This window comes from Elgaria multicarinata, chromosome 1 (assembly GCF_023053635.1).
Source record: "Elgaria multicarinata webbii isolate HBS135686 ecotype San Diego chromosome 1, rElgMul1.1.pri, whole genome shotgun sequence".
Lineage (NCBI taxonomy): Eukaryota > Metazoa > Chordata > Lepidosauria > Squamata > Anguidae > Elgaria > Elgaria multicarinata.
This window is the reverse complement of record NC_086171.1, coordinates 46,877,495-46,900,644: the sequence shown is the minus strand read 5'-3', so window position 1 is coordinate 46,900,644 and position 23,150 is coordinate 46,877,495. Positions and strand designations below refer to the sequence as shown.

At 41.8% G+C, this 23,150-nt stretch overlaps 1 protein-coding gene across 1 annotated transcript in view; it reads right to left on the bottom strand.

Moving 5' to 3' along the window:
* The window catches only part of CACNB2 (calcium voltage-gated channel auxiliary subunit beta 2), a 171,268-nt gene extending 152,417 nt beyond the window's left edge, over positions 1–18,851 (bottom strand). The window contains exons 1-2 of the mRNA XM_063127457.1: positions 18,635–18,851; positions 7,030–7,122 (exon numbers count right to left, since the gene is read on the bottom strand). Coding sequence (XP_062983527.1) covers positions 7,030–7,122; positions 18,635–18,742 — 201 coding nt within the window. The 5' untranslated portion in view covers positions 18,743–18,851. The remainder of the gene's footprint in view (positions 1–7,029; positions 7,123–18,634) is intronic.
* Positions 18,852–23,150: the final 4,299 nt, after the last annotated feature.

Genomic DNA, 23,150 nt, shown 5'->3' with positions numbered 1-23,150 from the left:
GGGCCGGCTTCGGAAACTTCTATAGCTGAAAACGTTTTAGGCGGGAACCCCTCCCCCACCGTCCACTGAGCATGCTCAGGGGTTCCCGCCTAATCCCCTCAGTTCCTGAAACCGCCTAGACAGTCTCACTGAGGAGAACCACCAGGTGATCAAAAAATAATGACACCATAGTGGGGACGGTGGGAGGGTTGTGTGACTGCACAGATGACCACTTGAAGAACTACAGTTACAGGTAAGCAACCTGTCTTTCTTCTTCGTGGTCTCTGTGCATCACACATATGGGCGAATAACAAGCTGACTACCCGGAGGTGGGTGGTGTCAGGTGATGGATGAAAATTCAACGGATTGTCGATAAGACGGCACGCCCAAAAACACAGTCTCTATGCGCTCTGATGTCCAGACGGTAGTGACTGGCAAAAGTCAGAGGTGTCGACCAGGTATCCGCTTTGCAGAGGTCCGGTATGGCAATACCTCTTTCAAAAGCTGTAGCAGTGGCCCCTCCTCTGGTGGAGTGAGAGCGCACTTTCCCCTTCAGCGGGGGGCCAGCAAGTTCATAGGCTAATTTAATAGTCTGAAAAAACCCAAGCAGATATTCTCTGCAGAGATGCTTGGAGTCCCTTTTGTTTGACCTATAACAAACAAAAAAACGTAGGGATCTCCGGAGAGTCACTGTTCTGTCCAGCGTATGTAGTGTTGACTCAAGAAGAGTTGTCGGCGCAAGAAAAAAGCTTGGCAGAGTAAAATCCTGTCCAAGGTGAAAGGAGAAACAACCTTTGGAAAAAAGCTGGGTCCAGTCTAAGGACCACTTTGTCGGCATGAAAACCCGTATAAGGTGAGTCCATACGGAGTGCCGCTAACTCTGATGCACGTCTAGCAGACGTTATGGCAACAAGGAATACCACCTTAAAAGTCGGTAAACGCAAATCTGTCTTTGCCAACAGTTCGAAAGGCTTGGCAGACAGTGCTTTGAGCACCACGGAAAAGCTCCATTGCGGAACAAAGGGACGAAGGGGTGGAACTGTATTTTTCATCCCTTTCATAAAGCGCTTAACCAGTGGATGAGTGAAGACCGAACAGCCCTAAATCCATAAATGTGAGGCAGAATCGCTGCCAGATAAACTCTAAGTGAGGAAACTTAAGGCCTCTTTTAACAAGGAAAAAGGGAAAGTGAGGATGGTGGAAATAGGCTCTGAAAGGGGTTTCTCATTCCTGCTTAGTGCAAAGGAGAAGTGAGCTTCCCATTTGGTAGCATATGCTTTCTAGTCGCTTGTTTCTTAGCTGCTAGAATTATGTCCCATATATCAGGGGGTAAGGATTGACAGTCTAACATTGTGGTTTCTACTATGAGGTCCAGAGAGCTCAATAAATTGAGGATTACTCCCACTGCCTTCGATAGCATCCTCTTCTAAGATGTCACTAGAAGCCAGTTGTCTAAATATAGGTAGACTTTCACCCTGTGTAGGCAATGAACTGCCATATATTTTGCAAACATTCGGTGGGCTGTGCTTAGGTCCATAGAAGCACCCAAACTGGGACATATCGGTATCTATGATAAACCCAAGGTACCTCTGGCGAGTGTTCTGAATGGCTATATGGAAGTATGCATACTTATGTGTATGGGGCAAAACATACTCCCTTCTGAGAAGCAGCATTAAGAAGGACAGTGTGTCATCTGTAATTTGCTGGTTCTGATGCAGGAAACGAGATGAGCAATGAGATTGAACAATCCTTCACCATCGAATGGTAGGTCCTCAATCTAGTTCACAGAGTGAGACCTGCTAATCATAGGTATGCATGCGAAGCGCCAGAGCGCGCACCATCGCTCTCAACTCACAGTGAAGTGACCGGTCATGTAAAGTTGCTGACAAGAGGAAAAGTTGTATCTGGACATCATAACTAGATAGCGTATGACTCTGGGGCCCAAAGCAGATGAATATGTTCTGAAAACTCCCCTTGGGGCTAACTGAACTAATATAGAATTGGAACACGGGTGCATAAAGAAAAAACCCCATGTCCATTACTGCACTTTAAAGATTCTGCACTTTCCAATGTCGGAGCCATCAAAGAAGGGCCCTTCCAGGAATTTTTAACTGTCAGAAGCAGTGCTGGGAGGAAAAATATCGACACTGGAGTTGGCTTCTCAGTACATACAGCATGAGATACAAAATCCTGCACTTTATTTTCCTAGTTATGTGTCTCAATACCAAGCCTGGTCATCCTCAATGACCGGGAAGTGGTATAAGTCCTCCAAAGGAGGTTCTGCCCTGTGTAGGTGATGCAGAAGAGAGCAATGTTGAGACCGACTGATAGTCCTCAAAGGATTGAAGGGAATCAGGTCTATTCTTATGCTCTAACTCATCTTCCCCAAGTTGATCTCCTAATGTCCCATGGAATGGGGGTGGAATGGGGAAGAGCTAAGTAACTGTGCTGACGCATTGTGGCTGTAACAGCTGAGCCCTGTGAATCGGTCGCAATGACAATGATCATGGTTGTACGTATCCCCATCACGGTACTAAAGCCAGTATCCATGCTTGTATGGTATTCTCAGGAGACGTGGCCCATTTAACATTGTATGCCCTCCTCTTCCAAGGGGGGGGAGCCCCAAGAATGATGACATCAGACATCATGGTAATAAAACTTTCTCCATTGAAAGCAAAGCACTCAGAGCGTAGAGACTCTGGAATGGGGACCTTGAAATAGGTGGTTAGCTTGCAAGGTATACACTGCCTGATGTGGTGGACAGATGTCCATTGGCTTTGGAGGGGAGGGATATTACATCTCACCCACTGACATTGAAGCTGCATGCGAGATGCCCTCTTGGTATCAAGAGTCTCAGCGTTTGTACCAAAGAGCTATTAACATTATTGTTATGTTATTGTCATTTTCAGTACCAAAAATTTCAACCTTGGTACCAAAAAAACCAGTTATGTTCATTGCCAGTGTCAGCATAGAGAACTCCAGCGTCTGCATTGTAGATGCTAGTTATGTAATTGCCACTGTTGGTATCGAGGGCTCCAGTCTGTACCGAAGAAGCTACATTGTTGCCGGTCTCGGCATTGAGGGACTCATTCTCGGTACCGAAGAAGCTAGTTATATTGTTGCCAGACTCGGTATCGAGAGGCTTCAGGCTCCGCACTGAAGAAGCTAGTTATATTGTTTCTTGGTATTGAGAGCAGTCTAGGTACCGAGAGGTCACAGGCTAGGCACTGAAGAAGCTAGTTATATTGTTGCAAGTCACGGTACTGAGAGGCTTCAATCTAGGTACTGAGAGGTCACAGGCTAGGCACTGAAGAAGCTAGTTATATTGTTGCAAGTCTCGGTATCGAGAGGCTTCAGTGTACTGAAGAACCTAGTTATTATTGCTACCAAGGAGGCCAGCCATGGGGACTCTAACAGTAGTGGTTAGATCTGGCTTCCATCGAACGGCAGATCCTCTATGCGGGTGCGTGCCTGCTGGGACAGCCCTGCGGACCTCAGCTACGCATGCCTTCGTAGCGCAATGGAAACTACCATGGCTTTGAGGCGCAGTCCGTAGCGTGGCGTGCTGTATTAAGCTATTGTCGAGAAAGTCTCATAGCCTCAATACAAAAACATCTGCCAGTTCCCTTTGGTCATCTGGCAAGAATCCGGAGAGAGATGTAATATTCCCCCATAAAAAGAGCTTACGTTTTTCTATTGTGGCTTGGTAATTATGCACACGAAGGGATAAAGCTGTAGAAGAGTATACTCTTCTCCCAGGCCGTGCAACCTACGGCCTTCTTTGTCCACTGGTGCATTATTTGTATGTAAATAGGAACGGGACAATTTAGTCCTGCATCTTATAAATATATGTTGTCTAGCCTCCTCGACATTGTGGCATAGAGGAGGGCAGCTTCCATGATTGTTGTGCTGTGCGCAGCAGCACAGGCAAATATGGAATAGCCACTGGGGTTGATGACCCACAGTATACATCATCGTAAACTGGGTCATTAAATTTCTATATAGGTTGGGATATTTGAGCCCCTAGGGACCTTGCCATTCTTTGTACCTTATCAGTAAAGTGTGCTAAGTCCTCTGAAGGGGACACCACGTCTGCAGTGACCACGAGGTCATCTGGTGGTGATGTATCTTGTGAGGAGTCCGATTGGTAATCCTCCTCCGATGGAACATCCAGTCCCATGTCTGATGTAGGCAACGTTTGCAATTGGAGGGTGGTTGGCGGAAACGCGGGTACGGCTCGTGTTGCCGTTCCTACGGATACTGATAATAGTAATCTTGGTGCCTTCTGTGTCTCCAATCCTCGTAATAATACGGAAGATACTAGGGAGGTTGCCAATCAGCGTAATAGTCCCACATTCTTGGAGGGGACAGATGTCGCTCGTCATAGGTCATATATTGAGGACCTGAATGAGCTAAAGCCGGTGAACGACCCCGGTCGTATCTGTAAGGAGGCGTATGTCAGTATCGATAGCCTTCGGTATCGACCGGCGGTTGCTGGTGAGGCGTGTGTCGGTATCGATAGCCTTTGGTATCGACCGGCGTTTGCTGGGGCACTTGTCGGTAATGACATCCGTCGGTATCGATGGGCTGTGGTTCCTCTCAGTACCGAGGGGAACTGGGACCCCGATCAGGTATGGTATTATCCAGGGAGGAACCTCTAATTTCACCTTCCGAAATCGATGCTCTTACGCTGGGATCATCTGTCGGTACCGTGATGATCTGCAGCGGAGAAAGTATCGGTGAGCCGATACCGTGCCCTGCCTGGGGCGGAGAATTCAATACCGGTGGTGCGGATGGTGTCGCCCATCTCGGTATCGAAAATGGTCTCGGTAGCGATAGCCTCGGTATCGGGCTTATCGGTTCCGGAGGAGACCTTTGCAATGAAAGGCTCGACATCGGGCTCCTGTGCCCTGTCGGATACCTCGGTACCGAAGTGCTTGGTACCGGGCTCCTCGGTACCGACAAAGTCGGTTTCAATGGTTTTTTTCTTCCCATTTTCCGTCTTAAGTTTGCTCTTTTCTTTCTGGGGTTGTCAGCCCCAGAATGCTCTCTCACTCTCTTAGAAATCTTCTTTGCCACCTTTGTTGATGCGGCTGAGAGGAGGAAGGGGGAACCGATAAGGCTTCACTCCGCGCGGGAGGAGGTTGGGGCATAGACTCCATTATAATAGGAGATTTGGAGCATCGAGATCCTCTCGGTACCTCCACTGCCTCCAACGCCTTTTTTCAGAACAACGCCCAAAGGCGGTCTGATCGGTTTTTTCTCGCTTGCCTCGAGAATTTTAGACAAAACACACAAGATTCCACAATGTGTGTCCCCCAAGCAAAGCAAACAAAGGGAATGTCCGTCGGTTAGCGTGATCTTCAGCCCGCAAACGGGGCACTTCTTGAAGAGGCCTTGATGTGCCATAAGCCACAAGGCTAACTAAATAGAAAAGATTAGAAAACTGGAGAGAAACGACAAGAAGGAAAATAGAATATTTTCAGCTGAGGTAAAGTATACCACACACGAGAAGTCTCCACAAGCTGTTGACCCTACAGGCGGTTGAAGAGAACTGAGGGGATTAGGCGGGAACCCCTGAGCATGCTCAGTGGACGGTGGGGGAGGGGTTCCCGCCTAAAACGTTTTCAGCTATAGAAGTTTCCGAAGCTGGCCCTGCACAGGCGCAGAGCCCATATGTGTGATGCACAGAGACCACGAAGAAGAACCTGTAATTATTCAAGTACACAAGATATAATCCTGAAATATTTAAAATAATGAAAGAGCTAATAAAAAAGCAGTAGCCCAACAAACAGATTTAACAATAAGTATTTCCTATGAGAACTGTAAAATTTGGCTCCCACTGGGGCCAATAAAAGTTTTCCTCCCATTGCAAAAAAACAAGTGGCTATTTGTTGAGAAATAATTAGCTGTGCAAGCCATCAGCTACGTGAATAATGTTGTATCTAATTTGGCCTGCGTTTTAAAATATTCAAGAATCCTAAGGAATCCACAAAATCATTTATTATATTCATTATACTTATATCCATATGTTACATGTGGCTTACAGTGATCTCCCATCCAATCTACTTAGCTTCAGCAATACTGCAGAAATATGGAAGGAAACACTAAATTAAGTTAGTCACACTTAGGCCCTACTGAAATCAATGCGAAAAGTTAGTCATAATAGTTTAATTCTAATTGATTTTAACAGAAACTAAGTGCAACTAACTTAGTCTAGATCCAATTCCATAGAAAAACATTTTTGGCTTATTACATTTGTCTCACCTTTCCTCCAAAAAGCTCAGTAATTCACGTAATTCCATGTTACCTTCAGAATAAGCCTTTTAAGGTACTGTAGGGATTTACTAAAACCATCTAGTGATCTGAATGAATAAGTAGCACTGAATCTGGTGCTTTCTATTTGTGTCCAGTACTACTACATCTACTGTACTGCCCTGGCTCTCTTTTGAGAAAAGCAACCCATGCGGTATTGATAGGCACACTCACAAGCCACAGCTGTGATTTCAGCGTGGCCTCCCACAAAACCATTCCTCTTATTCTTTGTTCCCTTGCAGACATTAGATCTTCAAAAATACTATTCAGGTATTATACTTAGCAAATATCAGTACACCATCACTAGCTACTAAACATGGACTATATTAGAAGTTCTATAAATTCTGTATCCAATTACAGCACTTTGCCTTGGTTTTTAGCCCTCCTAAAGAAGAAAATTTTCTCTGTAATCCAAATCCATATACCACAAGAAAAAATATCTTTCTGATCACCAAATTGATAATAGAAACCAGCTTTCAGCATTCTTCAGAAGTACAGAAATGGACACAGAAAACCAGAAACTGCAATAAGATCTACAGAGTATATAGCAACTTTCAAGTGTCAAAGGACGCATCAACAAATAGTCATCAGACTAATATCAAGAGCTCTTAGACTCTTGCAAGTATATAAACAATTTGCTGCCAGAAATAGTACAATTATCATCATATAACTTTTGGTTTCAGTTATGGATCAACACAGCACAATAATATCCCAATGGGGAAAAAAGTAACATACCTGTCGGACGAAACTGTTAGAGGTAGTGTCAGAAGACGTACTCCCATCTGAGCCTTTAAATCTGTTTTTTCTTCTTGCCCCTTTGTTGTAAGACTGTTAAAATAAAATTTAAAATTCTATTACTTTACTTGACATATAAGCTTGTATACGTACAGCAGGAGGGGGCAGAAGACAGATGGGGATCTATGTGCTTTGAAGCAGATCAGTAAGGATTTCTAATTCCCTAGTGGCAACAGTAAAATGACACACACCCCTCTCTCTCACAAACACACACACACACCCCTCACATATTAAACTGCTGGAATACCGAAAGTTGTAAGAAGGAGGCTGTCCAAGTGGACTTTTTTGTAGAAAGACTGCGAGGTCAATTCTAGTATTCAAAGCAAATTCTTGAGCTTTGATTCGTTGATTCAAAATATATGGTTTTTGTTCCACTTGATGGGTTCTGGCAAAAAACCAAACCAGATCCCGCAAGCCTGAAATCTGTACACCCAACATAAAGCACAAATATTAAAACATTCATGATTTTGTTATATCGATCAAGTTTTATTTATATAATACTTATGTTCTGATGGCATTATCTTGAAAACAAATCAGAGTGATGGCAAGAACACAAAGCAATGCTTCCTGGTCAATCTGACATCTGATGGGTAAGAAGGAATGTTCCAGCGTGCCTTGTTAGGACAAATCTAGATGCAATAGCTTCTAACTTGTGCACAGTATCATTATCCACATCACTCCAACACTGAAAAATCTGCACCAGATGCCAATTGTTTTCTGGACTCAATTCAATGTGGTGGCTTTAACCTTCAAAGTTCTAAATGGCTTAGGGCCTGGCTATTTGAGGGGCCTCCTATGTATGAACCTGCTTAGTTACGAAGAACAGCAGGAGGGAGCCTGTTAATGTCTTACAAAAGCACACTATAAGGAACACAGGGGCTTTCTCTGGAATCCATTCTTTCTGGAGTTTCAAATGGTCCATCCCCAGTCTCTTGCATTCAAGAAGTATGTCAAGATATGTCTTTTTAATTCAGTTATTAAGGTTATTTTTACCATTCTAGTAACATTACTGGTTTATGATTTTTGTAAAACACATGGGTTGGTTCCAGAAAGTTGGTATAGAAATGCAATAAATAACAAACAAACAAACCAGTCCAACCTATACCATAACAATTCTCTGTAAAACAGGGGAATGGCGGATTTAAAGCACAGCCTGAACAGGCAGGAGGGTGCCTGCCTCTGCTTCCCCATAGAAATTGTTTCTCTGTCATTTTTCCCCCAGTGAGGGTTGCAATTGCAGAATTCCATTAAGAGAAAAATGACTAGGGAGAAGTACTTTCTGATCGAAAAGCAAGAATTGAGGAAGGACAGTGCTAGAAGTATAGGGAGCAAAGTATACCTGGTTCTCTACCAGCTGTGATAGAACTCTCAATATCTGTTTTCAGGAGGCTTAAGGTTGTATGACTAAAACTGAGAAAATCTGAGACTTCTGAATTTAAGGGGTGTCCTAACAATCACTGAAGTACTGAGGAAAAGTTCCAATTTTACTTTTAGCCTACCTTTAAGGATAGAAGCCTTGAAGATCTCACTCATCTTTCACTTTAAATCTATCTCCTTGCTGATAGGTAATCAGCAAGTGACCCTATTGTGAGCTGATTGCCACTGTCACATCTACCTTGGTCCTCATTCAATAGCAGAATAGACCAGTGTTTTGTGTTTTATTATCCTTTACTGCCATCTAGGTGTGGTGTGCCATTCTCTGTGTTGTTCAGCACTTCACTAATACATACATTATAGAAATACCACCTCTGTCTCATCTGACAATAGCTCTATGAAGTTATCAAACATAATTTTAAACCTATTCTTACGCAGTTTTGCAAAAGTTGCTTATTGCTTACAAAAGTTATATTGTTTCAGTGCCTCCTGAAAACATTATTGTTCCAAGAAACTTTCCCGGAATGACCGGCTGTGGTTCAATCTGTACCTGTTCTTTTAAAATGTAATTTTTAATGATATATTTATTCTGTTGTTATTCTTTTATCCCATTTGTTCAGAGCTCCGAAATCCTCAGACAGGGACTGGTACATAAATATTGTAAATAAATAAATAAGTGATTTTTTAAAAATATTAACAAACTTTAAAAGAAATACACAGCTCCATTTTTTTTTTACATTTTAAACACACGTGCTGTCATAAAACCATAAATTACAATAAAAGCACATGATACTACAATTCCATTGTATTTGGGGAAAGGTGATAGTTCAGCGGTAGAGCACATACTTTGCATGCAATAAGGTCCCTAGTTGTATCCCTAACATATCCAGATAGGAATGGTGAAGACCTCTGTCTAAATTGCTGAGTAGCTGCTGCAATAGAGCTAGATGCTCTGACTCAGTGACTGGGTTCAGATGATCATGGGGGTAAAAGAAGACATAGTTTTTTCTCTCCCTGCCCCCACACATCATGCGTAATGGAGCATGGGTTGGCATGTCATCCGAATCCAGGGCACGGTACAACAGAGATGGCTTCATACCCACCCTACAACCTTCAATTTACAGTAGGGGTTGTAGGATGGGCACGAAGCTCCCCTGCTCTGCCGTGTGCCAGGTTCAGACAACATGCCAACCCATACTGCATTGCAGGGAAATATTCAAAGATGGCCACGCACATGTCACACATGGGATGAGAAGCTACAATGGCTTCTTTTACTCCCCTGATCCTGTAAACAACCCCAATATATGGTTCCTATGTTCCTAGTGATCAACAATCCTATTTACAACCTTGATAACATATATGCAGATGTAGATTCATAAGGACTGTTTCATCTTCTCCCATGTATAATGCCTACCCCAGGATCTGTGCATTTGTCATTAGAAGACATGCTGCATCAGGTCTCATCACTATCAAGTCTTTCTTGGAGAATATACCCATGTCCTCCAATATAAGATTTATTAGGCCTGCACTATTTGAATTTTTAGAATGTAGTTAAAGACCTAGGAACAATCTTAGAAATAGTTTTAACATGCTAAATTGGTCATGTTCTTTCTCTAGAAAAAGGAACCATTTGATCCATGAACTTGATCCATTTTGATCTAGATCCTTGCATCTGCTTTTGGTAAAAAAAAGAAAGAAAGAAAAAGAAACATGACCAGTTCTAAGCATGCTAATTAAAAACTTTTACACTAAAATGCTGTTTGGCCCTTCTTTGTTCCAAAAGGCCTTTTGAGGTTCCTGAGGACACTAACTGTGCTGTTTTAATGTTTGTACTTTTAAAAACGTGATATATTAATTTTCAGTTGCTGTTATCTTTTTGTAAACCATGTTGAGCATCCATTTCACGTAGAAATATTGTCTACATAAACACATTGCTTTTCACTTTCATGTATACAGCTTATCAGAGCCTGTTCTATGTCTAAGTAAAAGGAGGAAAATATTTTTTCTAAACATAAAAATGGCAGAAAGCTGGATACTTCTTCCAAGCTCCCATTACAAGCAATAGATCACATAATGAAACTAAAAGTATCTCTCTACCTGAAGACAGTGCCTCTCGTTTACAAATGAGCTATTTTCCACCTTGTGCTGGAGCACTGTTCAAGTGAAATCTGATGGAGCCTTTTACTTCTTCTTTTTTTAACGCACACACACACACCATAGGTGATGGTATTTCAGAATGAAAATGGAGAGAGAAGCTTAAAGCCTCCTCTTCTGAAGTGCCATGGTCTTGATCCAAATCAGGGCTGCACACGCCTTCAAAGAGGTACACAAAGCTCCATAATATATGCTAGAGCATGGGTTCTCAACAAGGGGGGAATTCCCCCCAGGGGGGAATTTTAGGGTTCGGGGGGGGGGGGAATTGGGACCACTATTCAGTAAAGTATGATGTCCTGTAGATTATGTCTTCCTACACATGTTATTAAAAACGTCCCAGAAAAGTGTCATGTCATCTGCAAAAGCCAGGCCTTTGCTCTCTTTTATAAAAATAATCCAAATAAATGTATATGTACTAATATAGAAAAAAATAAAAGATTTTCAATATTATATGCATGTTATTTGGAATGCACCTTTTGAGTTAGACTATCTTGGGAAGGGGGGAATTATATTCTGAACAATGGTGAAAGGGTGGAATGGAGCAAAAAAAGTTGAGAATCACTGTGCTAGAGAGAATGTTTAGTTTGGCCCTAAATTCTGCTTGCAGAAGAGCTTACAAAATCCCCTGTAGAAGTTGAGCTTCAGTACTACAGACGTATTATAACCCCGTGTGAACCCTGTGAAAGATCTTTCACAAGAACAGTACAAATGGCTATTTTCCTTCGGTTCACACTTCTTTAGATCCATCCAAATATCTTTAAAGAATATTAGAAAGTAAAATGGGCCTTAAGGAACCATGTATGTTAATTATTGTAGGTTTACTGAATTACTAAGGCTATACATTGAAACAGATGCCAATTAGCATTATACAGAACAGACAGCAGAACTGCAAGGAGGACAGTGGCAATTATAATATAAACATATGTTAAAATTGGGGGGAAAGAAAGAGGCAAGTGTTTAGAGAATATTCTCTATAGATTTTAGATCCAAATTAGCTATGCAAACAATCTTTTGCGTATGTACTCAGAAGTAAATTCTATTGAGTTCAATGGGGCTTACTCTCAGGTAAGAAGATTGCAGCCTAAGGGTTGAATCCAAGCAAAATGACAAGAGTTGGCATTGTTCCACCAGCAGTTGCATAACTGCTAGCCAAACAACCAGTAAAACTAGTGCAAGCAACAACTAGCCTAATGAAGTCAAAATGAGTTGTGGAATACCTTCTGGAACAAGTTGCAGAACATGTTGCAGAACGCCTTGAGCAATGGCTTGCAGAATGGCTTGCTTAATTTTTTGTATAAGCAGAAGTGGTAGAAACTTGGTGCTGGCAGAATGACGCCATTGCATACAATCCATCATAAACAAATGTAACTTTTCACAGTTAGTGCTTAAAGCATTAAGGCATCTTATCCCTTTGATTCAGTGTTTCATTAACGGAGTCAAGTAACCCATTGTTTCATAACCTAGCTACAAAAGAAAATGTAGTGATAAACAACAAATCCTTTCAGAACAATAAGATTGCATAAAACATAAAGGCTACACAAAAGGTAATGGAAATAAAAGCATAAGGAAATTGGTGTGTTCCTCAGTTACGGCATTGACAAGACTTCAGGAAAAAAACAGGACTCAGAAGGTATGCATGTTTCTCAACAAGTAGGAATTAAAAAGCCATGACAAAATGTAAACGTTCAAGAGGTTATTTAAACCAGAGACCGTCATATTTAGAAGTCTAATCTTAGCGACTCCAAGATGTACATATAAGGGGGAAATTAGAAGACTAAGATTATTTAAGAAAAGAAAAGAAAATCTCACCAAACTACAAACATAGAGGCCAACAGAGCAGGAAGGTTATGGAAAAATGCAGAGGAACTGCTAAGTATAAGGCTATATATAAGAATAAATTAAGGAAGACTAGCTAATTAATAAGGAGACACTGGTGATTTCTCTGCACTGGCCTCTACCACAAAGAATGAATGAACTGCCTGCCTGGGGGGAAAACCCACATTATTTGCTGCTATGAATGTGATACTGGTTATCAGGGATTATATTTTCAGAAGCAATAGTGCCAGAAGAAAGAGATTAAATACATTTCTGGCACAGAAGATATACAACCGAGATGAGCTTAAGAAGGGGGGGGGGACGGGACACAAAGTTGCATTGGCAGAACAGTAGCATTAGCAGCCTGCAAAACAAAGCTATAAATAACTATATTAGATCCACCAATAAAATGTGCATTCCAACCAAGTAAAATTGCTCAAATTAAAAATAAAGAACATCCAGAACCAATAGGCAGAATCAACTGATAACAGTTTCTAAGATTTCGCCACCTCAAGCTGCAGCTAGATACCAAATATGACTCCTGTCAAAGAGGCTTTCCTTTTCCCTGTCATGCTAGCATTCTATGCACAGAGTTGGGGGGGGGGTCTTTTCTTTTCCTGAAGGAACATTTAGAAATGCAGCCCACCCAACCAAAGCAGCCCAATACAAGAAAATATGTATCCAGAAGAACCCTTGAGAGAATGTTGAAGCTAATGGATTTTTGGCTGTTCATATTTTAGCCCCAAGAGCAGTTTCATAATCAAAACAAATATCATGAGGGTTGAGCAGAAGCAGAATTAAAAAAAACTATTTGCTGAATGTCTTTTTAAAAAGGATATGTCTTAATCTTGTGGCAGAAGGCCTTCAAAGAAGGCATGAGGTAGGCACAGCCACAGAGAAGGCCCTCATCCTCATCCCAACTCAACACACTTTGGATGCTGGTGAGGGCCTCTATTCACAATCTTAGTAAGTGGGTTCATTCTTACGGGAAAAGTGGTCCTTATCGTTTCCCAGTGTCAACCTGTAAAGGGCTTTAATGGTCATAGGTACAACTCTGAATTGCACCTCAAAACCAATAGGAAGCCAGTGCAGCTATTTAAAGAAGAAAGTTACTTGCTCCTCATATGCTGCTTCAGTAAAAAATCCAGGCCCCAAGTTTTTGGCCAATTGTTGTTTTGGGATGGTCTTCATAGGAATGAAACCTACTTTAGTGGGTTGGATTAATAATCTATGGATAGAGAAGGAGGGAGTGACCCTGATGATTCTTCTGGATCACCAAGCAACCTTTGACGCTATTTATTATCATTGTGACCTGTATGTGAAATATCCAAAATAATTGCAGAATATCTAAAATAATCCAGTGGAATCCAGAGGCAAAGTCTGTTGAAAAAATATATGTGGTTTCATTCCAAGAAATAGCACTACACATTTTGGTCCTGAGTATGTGCCTTCTTCAGGGGTTATCTAAGCCTCTGCATATATACATGCCTGCAGATCTCTGAAAAAGACGAGGGGCAGAATTCAGAGATCTCTGCTAGCATGTGTGTGCGTGTGCATGTAGGATGATATTGTATTTGTAAGGTTTTTAATCTTTGCAAATCACCCAAAGAGCTTTGACTACTGGGTGACACAGAAATATAATAAATGAATGAAAAAGAAATATAAAAACTAACCCTGAAGGTCCATGCTCAGGGCTGAAGCACATAGGGATACTTCTTGGAATAAAATGACATATATATTTTCAGCATCCTGAAACTTCGTCTCTTTATTTCATTGGAGCTGCAGGTGAACCTTTGCGCCAGCTTCTCTCTTACAAAGAGGTAGGCTTTCAAGGTGGCATCTTTTTCACTGGTGACACCAAAATTTTGCAATGCCCATCCTAGAAAGGCCTGTCAAGCTTTCTCTTCATATAGTTTTAGATACCAAATAAAAACATTTCTGTTCTTCCATACTAAGAACAGAAATTCTAGCACGTTTTTAAATGATTCAACTGCTTTCCAAGTAGGTTTATAGTGGCAGACTCCGATTAGTTTGGATGGTTCTTTGGTTTTAATGTCTTTCCACTGCTTTTAGTGGGGTTTTATTTAGGAGGCACTTTGAATACTATTGCAGAAAGATGGTTTAGAAATGTAAAAATGAATGGACGAATTAATAAATGAGCATGATTCTTTAAAATGCCTCAGTGTCGTTTCATTCCATTAGAAGAAAAAGTAAGGTACCAACTTTTTATTTTTGAAAACATGTCATTAAAAATGAATCTTGAGCAAAAGATGTTTATTCGACTTTTTTAAGCAAGAGCACTAACATGATTTGTCTAAGCAGAAGAACACTATGACTTCATCTGTTGAATATTAGTTAATTCCTCATGCACCTCGTTCTTTATTGAAAACTGCATTTCCATTTCCTTTAAATTTCACTGCAAAATTCACATCAGCTCCTTGGACTTCTAGGATAACTCTGGAAGATGATGGTGAGGACTGATGCCTTTCAGTTTCAGCCAGTCAAAACATTATCTTCTCCAGAAGAAAAATAGCAAAGTATGAAGAGTGAGTAGCATACTAATTCGTCACCTCTGGATACTTTATAGAACTTTAGTGATCAGAGATGGGCAACCACAGATTCACTACAAATTAAGTACTTGGCTGGGTTCATGCAACACACTAACCCACATTCACTAAAAACACAAATACTACTGTTTTGTCAGTTTCACAGAGAGCAGAGAGCTGGATTCACACAACACGCTAACTCACACTCAGTGATTGAGTGTAGTTTGTTGTTGACCCATGGGTTGTTTGTTGAACTGTGAGTTAGCATGTTGTCCGAACCCAGGAAATTTTCCAGAGGGGGACCAGTTAACCATGCAATGTAGCTTGTTAACCACTCCCAACAGCTCAACAACAAACCATGGGTTCTCAAGGTGGATTGTTTGAGAAAAATAAGCCTCATTACATGGTTAACAAGCCACACTGTGGAAAACATCCTGGGTTCAGAAAACACACAAAACTGCAGTTCAACAAACAACCCACGGATCAACAATAACCCACACTCAATCACTGAGTGTGAGTTTAGAGTGTTGTGTAAATCCAGCCCCCTGCTCCCTGTGAAACTGACAAAGTAGTAGTATTAGTGTATCAAACTGTGGAATGCTGTTTATAAAGCATCTTGTTGCCCATCTTTTAGTCTGGTTCTAATTTAATCATCAAAAAGACAAAAAGAAGGGGGGGAAGGCAATGAAAAGTAAATCTATTTGTCAATCATAAAAGTTTTATTTATTCAGCTTTAATGTTCCCCAGAAAAAGGTCAACTATGAGGGAATTTATCAGATTGACACAAGCATGAAAGAAAACAATTATAAAGGAACATATTTATTATTTTAGAGCTTTACTACTAAGCTTCAAGATCAGGGTCACTTTGGACAACAAAAGAACCAGCCAGAGAGAAAATATAACCCTGATGAAAAGAGCATTCAGAGCATGAAGAGATAATGACAAATGTATCTCCCAAACATATACCCCCATCCCCAGGATACATTTTTGGAAGTGAGTCACCACTGATTATATATGCGGGGCGGGGGTGCTAGAAATTGACAAAAGGCATAATTTTTAGCAAAAGAAATAACAACATCCTAACTAGCTTGACAGAAATGTCATTTAATATTCATTAGTAAAAAGAAATGTAGCTCTTCTACAGCACCCCTACTTAGTTGAATTATTATAATTGATTTTCTTCTGGTTTTCTTATTTCAATATTTTGAATCTGAGAATAGTCATGTTATTTTATTCCATACATTAAACATCATCAAAAAGATGTAATTGTATTAACATAATCATTTATAACCAGTTAGGTTGAAAAGACCCATGCTCAACAAGATGTTACTATACTACTCATGGGTTTAAAACATGCAGTAGAACCATTTATGCAACTTCCACAAACATGGAATAATGTTTCAAAGTGTGAACCATGCAGTTGGCAAGAAAACACCTCACATATATCATGGCTCTATTTTTTATAATATTGAAAAACAGAGACAGAAATAGGAATTTAGAAAACAGTAGACCCCCACTCTCGCATAAAGTTTTTATTTCAGTTTCACAAATGATACATCTTCCCTTAAAATGCTCTTTCAACCTCTGAAAGAACAGCAGGAACGAATGTCACTATATAGAAAGCAGAATGTAGAAAATTGCTGAAACATGAGAAACAACTGACATACTAAGGACAACATTCATAGCAACAAACTCTCCTTAGACATGTATTTCTCAGATGGTGAATAATAAATAAATAAATGTTTGTCTGGTTTGAGTAGAGCACATTCCCCAATCTGGTACCCTCCAGATACTTTGGACTTCAACTCCCATCATCTCCTGCCAGCATGACCAATGGTCAGGAATTTTTGGGAGTTGTAGTCCCAAACATCTAGAAGACAACAGGTTGAGGAAACCTGGTGTGGAGTTATTGAACATCAAAGTCTCTTTACATCAAGACATATTGTTAAATTATATGAGTAACTTTAAAAAAAAACCTAAACAAGTGCTGATTCCATATCGTCATTATAAGGATTAGAATTTCTACTGTATCCATAAAGATCTACCTACTTTTCTCCACTCTGATCTTGTATAATCCTAGATGTGCATATGACAGGATGGTTCAAGGAATAACTAATACTGCATTCAGGACATATTCAACCCATATTGTACACACTACAAATCATAACAACTGGTGTTCAAAAACATGTTTTATTAAAATATATGTACTATACGTGCCTCAAGTACTTCTGACTAATCAGAGTAATCTGGAGGATATACCCATAAAGGAAAATGTATTTTCCTGGCCTAACATGTTATACACTTAGCCCTTTCTCATCAACTTTATAGGGTTGGGTCTTTTGGCTGCTTGCATTTCTCTGCACCAAGGAGTTCCTTTAAGCTGATAGGGCTGCATCTGAACAAAGAAAAGCTCTCTGGAGGGTCTAAACTTTAGACTCTAAAGGCACATAAAGCCACTTATGATATATAATAACCACCTGGCCTGGTTCACAAATGCACGTACATCACTTGATTTCTCCATATTGAATTACTGTCCACTTTATGACTAGCAACCAAAAACACTCAGAGAGCTCTGGCTATTGGATGGTAGAGAAATGTAATAAATAAATAAAACATCAGTCGATCCATAAACAGATGCCAGTAAAATAAAAGTTGAGTCTATCGTGGTGTATTCGTGGTGGCTCATTTACATATACAAGTCATCAACTGATACTGTAGTATTCAAGTGAACACCCACGTGTGAGGAAGAAATACCCTGCTGTACTCATAATCTGGGGAAAGAATAGTTATTTTCCCCACCATTTGAGTGCAACTTTATATTTTAAGTGGAGAATTTCATTCAAGCTGATTTTTTTAGTAAAGAACTAAAGGTGGAGATTAGTTAATCAACTAAGACTGAAATCCTAAACTCACTGGCTAGGGAATAAATCCCATTGAACCCACTGGGACTGACTTCTGAATAAACACGCTTGGGCTGTAGAGCTGCAATAGTAAACATGTAAGGGTGGTTCCAGACAGAGAGATCTTACTGCTACCACTCAGAAAACACTGTGCTGCTTTTTCATCTTTCCCTCCTTATCAGATTTTCTGCAGCAAGGAAAAAGACAGAAGACACAGTGGGAAAGAATGGGAGGACTACGACTGTAAAACATTGACATCTGGACCCTCTGTAAAATGCTGTGAATGAAGCAAGGATAACTAGCATACTAAAAGCCTCATCTGGAGGCACCCGGAAAGTACCATTGAACACAGCGGAGTTTACTTCTGAGTAAATCTCACATAGGATTGGGGTGTAGGCGTACGTCCAACTGAGACGAATGAGAATTACTCCCGAGTAGACCTGCCTGCTCAGGCTACACAAGTACACATAGGGTAGAATGTCACGTATGCTCCATCTGGGACTGGTCCATAGCCGAGTCTCCTCAGCTTTCCCTACTCTTCTCTTCAAACCACAGCTTCCACTCCGAGGCAGAACGATGGAAGCCGGAAAATGCTGAAAGAGGAATCAAAACTTTCCCAGACCAAAGGCGGCAGTCACCTCAGGAGGGGGCTGGGGGGGGAAGCACACGGAAACACACACACACACACACGACCAACAGCCCCTTCCCCTCCGCGTGACGACCCCACCACCACGTCCTCCAACCCCAGAATTGTACCTGCACCGCCGTAACCAGCGCCGGGGGATTGTCCAGCAGCTCCATCTGCATCTCCTGCGCCGCCGTGGCTAGGGTGGGAGGCGATCTGGACATGTCGCTTTGGACCATTGGAGAAAGAATGGAAGAAAAGTCAACAGGGCCGTTCCAACAACAAAGCGCCTCGGCGAAGCGAAGGAGCCCCCCTGTCGGCGACGGCAGCCGTGGTGGTGGCTGCCGCTGCTGCCGTTGCACGAGGGCGGTTCTGCTGCTCCCTCAGGGATGGGCCATTTTGAAACGTTGAAGTGCCTGCCTGCCTGCCTGCCTGCCTGCCTGCTTCCTTGCTTCCTTGGCTGGCTGTGTGAAAGGAGATGGTGAAAGGAAGACGAGGAGGAAAAGGAAAAGAAAAGAAAGGAAAAGGGAGACTCTGGGCTGCCGCTCGCTTCGCCCTGCCTTAAGTACCGCGCGACTCCTGCCTTGGAGAGCGCAGTGCAACGGCAGCCGCTACTATACTACAGCCGAGCAAAGGGGGAGGAGACGGGGAGGAGGTGCCTGAAGGAAGCAGAAAGTGAGAACCGCGACCCTCTTCACCCCACCCCAACCAACCCCAATAAAGATGGGGGGAGGAAAAAGAGCGCGAAAACTTGAGGTGATGGGCAGCGCGCCGTTGAATGCGGGCAGACGTTTCCCTTCAGAAAAGTTGCCGGCTCTTGGGTTTCTCCTCCCGCATGTGCCGTGGCTGATGCCTGGGACCAGGAGCGTGGTTAGATTAAGAAGGAAAAATAACCCATGGGTGAAAAGAAGCAGGTGAAGAGAGCAAATAGCATTTTTTTTTCTCCTTCCTCCTGCCCTGCAGCAGTAGCTGGAAAAGAGCAGAGGTAAAGGAGGACCCCCACTCCCCATCAGAAAGCCCCCCTAGAAGCTTACCCCTGCTCCAGGGATATACATTGTCTCTCTGTGTGCTGTCTGTCTATACATTTTATGTAAATAGTTTTTGTACTTTGTATAATGCATTTTAATGGTTTATAATTTTTGTGAACCGCCCAGAGAGCTCCAGCTATGAGGTGGAACAGGGAAGTGTGCAAGCAAGAAAAGGCAACAGTGGTTTTTTACCTCTTTTCTCTTGCTCAACCTCTTTGGGCAAAGAGGATTGGGTCCACAGTGCTGTCCAGAAGCATGTGAGCAGATGCCTCTGAACTTAAGAGCGCAAGAAGAGCCATGCTGGATCAGACCAAAGTTCAATCTAGTCTATGGCAGGATCTACACTACTGCTTATAACGGTTTATAAGGGATATGACAACTGTTCAGGCCCAGGACACATTACAGATACCGTTTTCATAACGTTTTAAAAGCATTATATCCTGCTTGGTGTGGATCGGCCCAGTGGCCACATAGTTCCTTTGGAAAACCCATAAGTAGGACATGAGTTCAACAGCACTCTCCCACCCATGCTTCTCAGCAACTGGTAGTGGAGGTAGCATATTTTCATCAGGACAACACGCTAATCAATGGCGGGGGTGGTGGTGGTAATAGGAACAAAATGGAAAACAACCGTTGATTAGCGTATCGTCCGAACTCAGCCATACTGTCGTCTTGATCACTCACCTTCTCTCTGGATATGATCATCCTCTCACTCACCTGCATGCTCTCTCACTTTCTGTCTGAGTAGCATGGTGGAGGGGATAGCCCAATCCTACACACTACACAGTAACCAAAGATTAGTAAGCAGGCAGAGGTGGTCACTGGCTTCTTTCCTTTCCACCACCAGTGAGATAAAGCAAGTGAGCAGTGAGAGGCTGAGGGCAAGAGAGCTGGCCAAACATCCTTTTGCTCCCTCTGTTCCTCTGGATGGCTCTACAAAGCCCAGCCTGTCCTGCTGGATCACCCATCTATCTCAGGATTCTCTACACTGACTGGCAGTGGCTCTCAGTCCTACCTGGAAATGCCAGTGAATGGATCTGGGACCTTATGCTTGTAAAGCATGTGCTCTACAAGTGAATGGCGAGTTGAAAACCAAAACCCCTTGCTATTTATCTCCCTTTTATGGTCATCATGGTTTGCACACTTAAGCCTTTGTGGACTCAAACCCACAAAGTCCTGCTGCTTGTGCAGGGATGGGCTAAAGAAATCTTCTAGTACTGCTGTTTTCAAGCAGGTATATACTCATGGGCATATATATGCTGTGTCAGCCTTTGATCCATCTATCTTTGTAATGTCTACTCCAACTGGCAACAATAGAGCATCTCAGATAGAAATCTTTCCTGGCTCTGCTATCAGCGTCCCTTTAACTAGAGATGTCAGAGACTGAACTGGCACTATTGTGCTGCAGGATGTGTTCCCAAACTTTATAGGGTAGTATCTGGATTTAGGTGCAAGCAACTGGGATGACAGAAGCAAATTCCCCTATCTCCTCCTCTCTATGGCAGCTCTTCCAACTGTCTGAAAATGCTGCACAGAGGGCATGGAGAATTGTGATACAGGGGGGAGGAGGGGAGAATTCTCAAAAATCAGGCGAAGGCACACTCTGGGAGCAGAGCCTTTCCATGGAATACAGATTCCAGATCTAATCTGTATACTGGGATGGGGAACGTCTTTCAGCCAAGACCGAAATTCCGTTTCAGAGGCTGCAATCCAGTGGTGGGCGGGGCAAAGGCAAAAAAAAGAAAAGTAAAGAGGCTGGGGCCAAAATGCCAGCATCGTTTAGCTTAAAGCTCTTACTGCATTTGTGTTCCACCCTATTATCACTGGGATCTCCAGTGATAATAGGGTGGGAAACAAATGTTGTAGTAAATAAATAATAAATACCAGTAACTAAGCCTTAGGACAGGCATTTCAACCTTCTGGAACTGGGGGAAATTATACAAAAGTTGAAAAACTACCAAATGATCAGTGGTCAGGAGAAAGAGGCATATTCAGGAAAAGGGGGTGTGGTGTAATAACATTACAGGGGGTGTGGCCTTCTGGGGAGGACTGGATTGGGACCCCAGACCTGAGGTTCCGCACTCTTGCCATATACAGATAATTCAACCTTTTGTTCATATATTTAGAAGGGTAAAAATATCCTCCCACCTGTTTATTATGATTTTCCTTATGGTATTTTTCCCCTCTTTGCAATTTAAATTGTGACACTGATGACTTTTCTTATAATACATTGTAGGCTTTTGGCTTTTAATTTGTTTGTTTTTTGGTCACTTTTTAATGTATGAATGTGACAGCATCTATAAAGTAGAGAGATTCTTTTGTAGACATATGAGATAGAAGTACCTAATCACAAAAACACGGAGTGTCAAATTTGGTCAAACTGTCTCCTCAAGTATTTTAAGTTCATATCTTCCTAGAGATTTCTTTAGAAATACAGTAAGAGGCTCTTGGCACATTAAACATACCATTGTATGAAGCAACTGTATAAGGAAAGAGTCAGAAGGTAGGAATGCAAAGCAGCCCCACAAAGATGGATTTTGTCATCGCTCGTCATTCACAAACCTGTACAACTATTTATCTCCGAAGTCAAAGAACCTTACAAAATGCAGTTACTCTCTTTAAGGTATATCTCCAAACAAAGTTCTAAGAAAGCATACCACACAAGCTCAGATTGCAAACCCACCAGGCAGCTGTATCACATGTCCGGTAAATAAAATTAACATTTAGTAGCAAGTACTGCAGCCACGACTTTAAGCTCCCGATTGACCACAATGCTTTTGCTACTGACAGTCCATTAAGAAAATGTTCTAAAAACTTGCTTCCCTTGAAATGCCTTGGATGTTTTTGTCTGGTCAAAACCCTCCACATTTAGCTAATTTTTTTCTTCAAGCAAACCTAGTGGCAAATTGGGCACACACATGTACACATACACACACACACACACACACAAAACAAAACCTAGAGAAATTTCACTGGCCATCCCGATTCTTCAAATATTTTACATAAGCAGTAATGTCCAGATTAGCTTCAAAAGTTGTTTCAGAGAAAATGTGGTGGCAGTATTGTTGTTTGCGTATTTAAAAAATGATAAACTATAGCACTTGTAACTGCTCAGATTCTGTGTGTATGATGGCCTTGCATTTCTAATTAATCTCATTATAATCTCTATTACCATCAGTCAGCATTACCCCCAGAGATGGAAGTAGATTATAGATGTTGTTGGAATGCTCATAAAGTTTTGCACATGCTCTCTGCTTAGTAATGAATGTAGTTATTTTTTAAAATCAGAAACATATAGTCCTATACTCATCTTCAAGTTGCATTAACTGAAAACATGAGAAAAGCTCAATTGCTGTCATGCATACTGACCTTACATCTGAATAGTTGTAGATGTGTGAACTGCATTCACAACTTCCACGGAATGCAGAGATCAAAGGAAGGGCCAGAAGGAGGTACATCCCATTTCCCTTTCCCTAATGCCAGCTACAGGTTTTTAAGGGCCTTTGGACTAGATACCTTCAATGAGCCCCTTCCTTCAGTGACTCTGGCTTCTCAAAGCAGTTGTCGCCAGCAGCTATTGCTCCTCATCCTCTTTCTCATCACTACTACTTGCTTGATT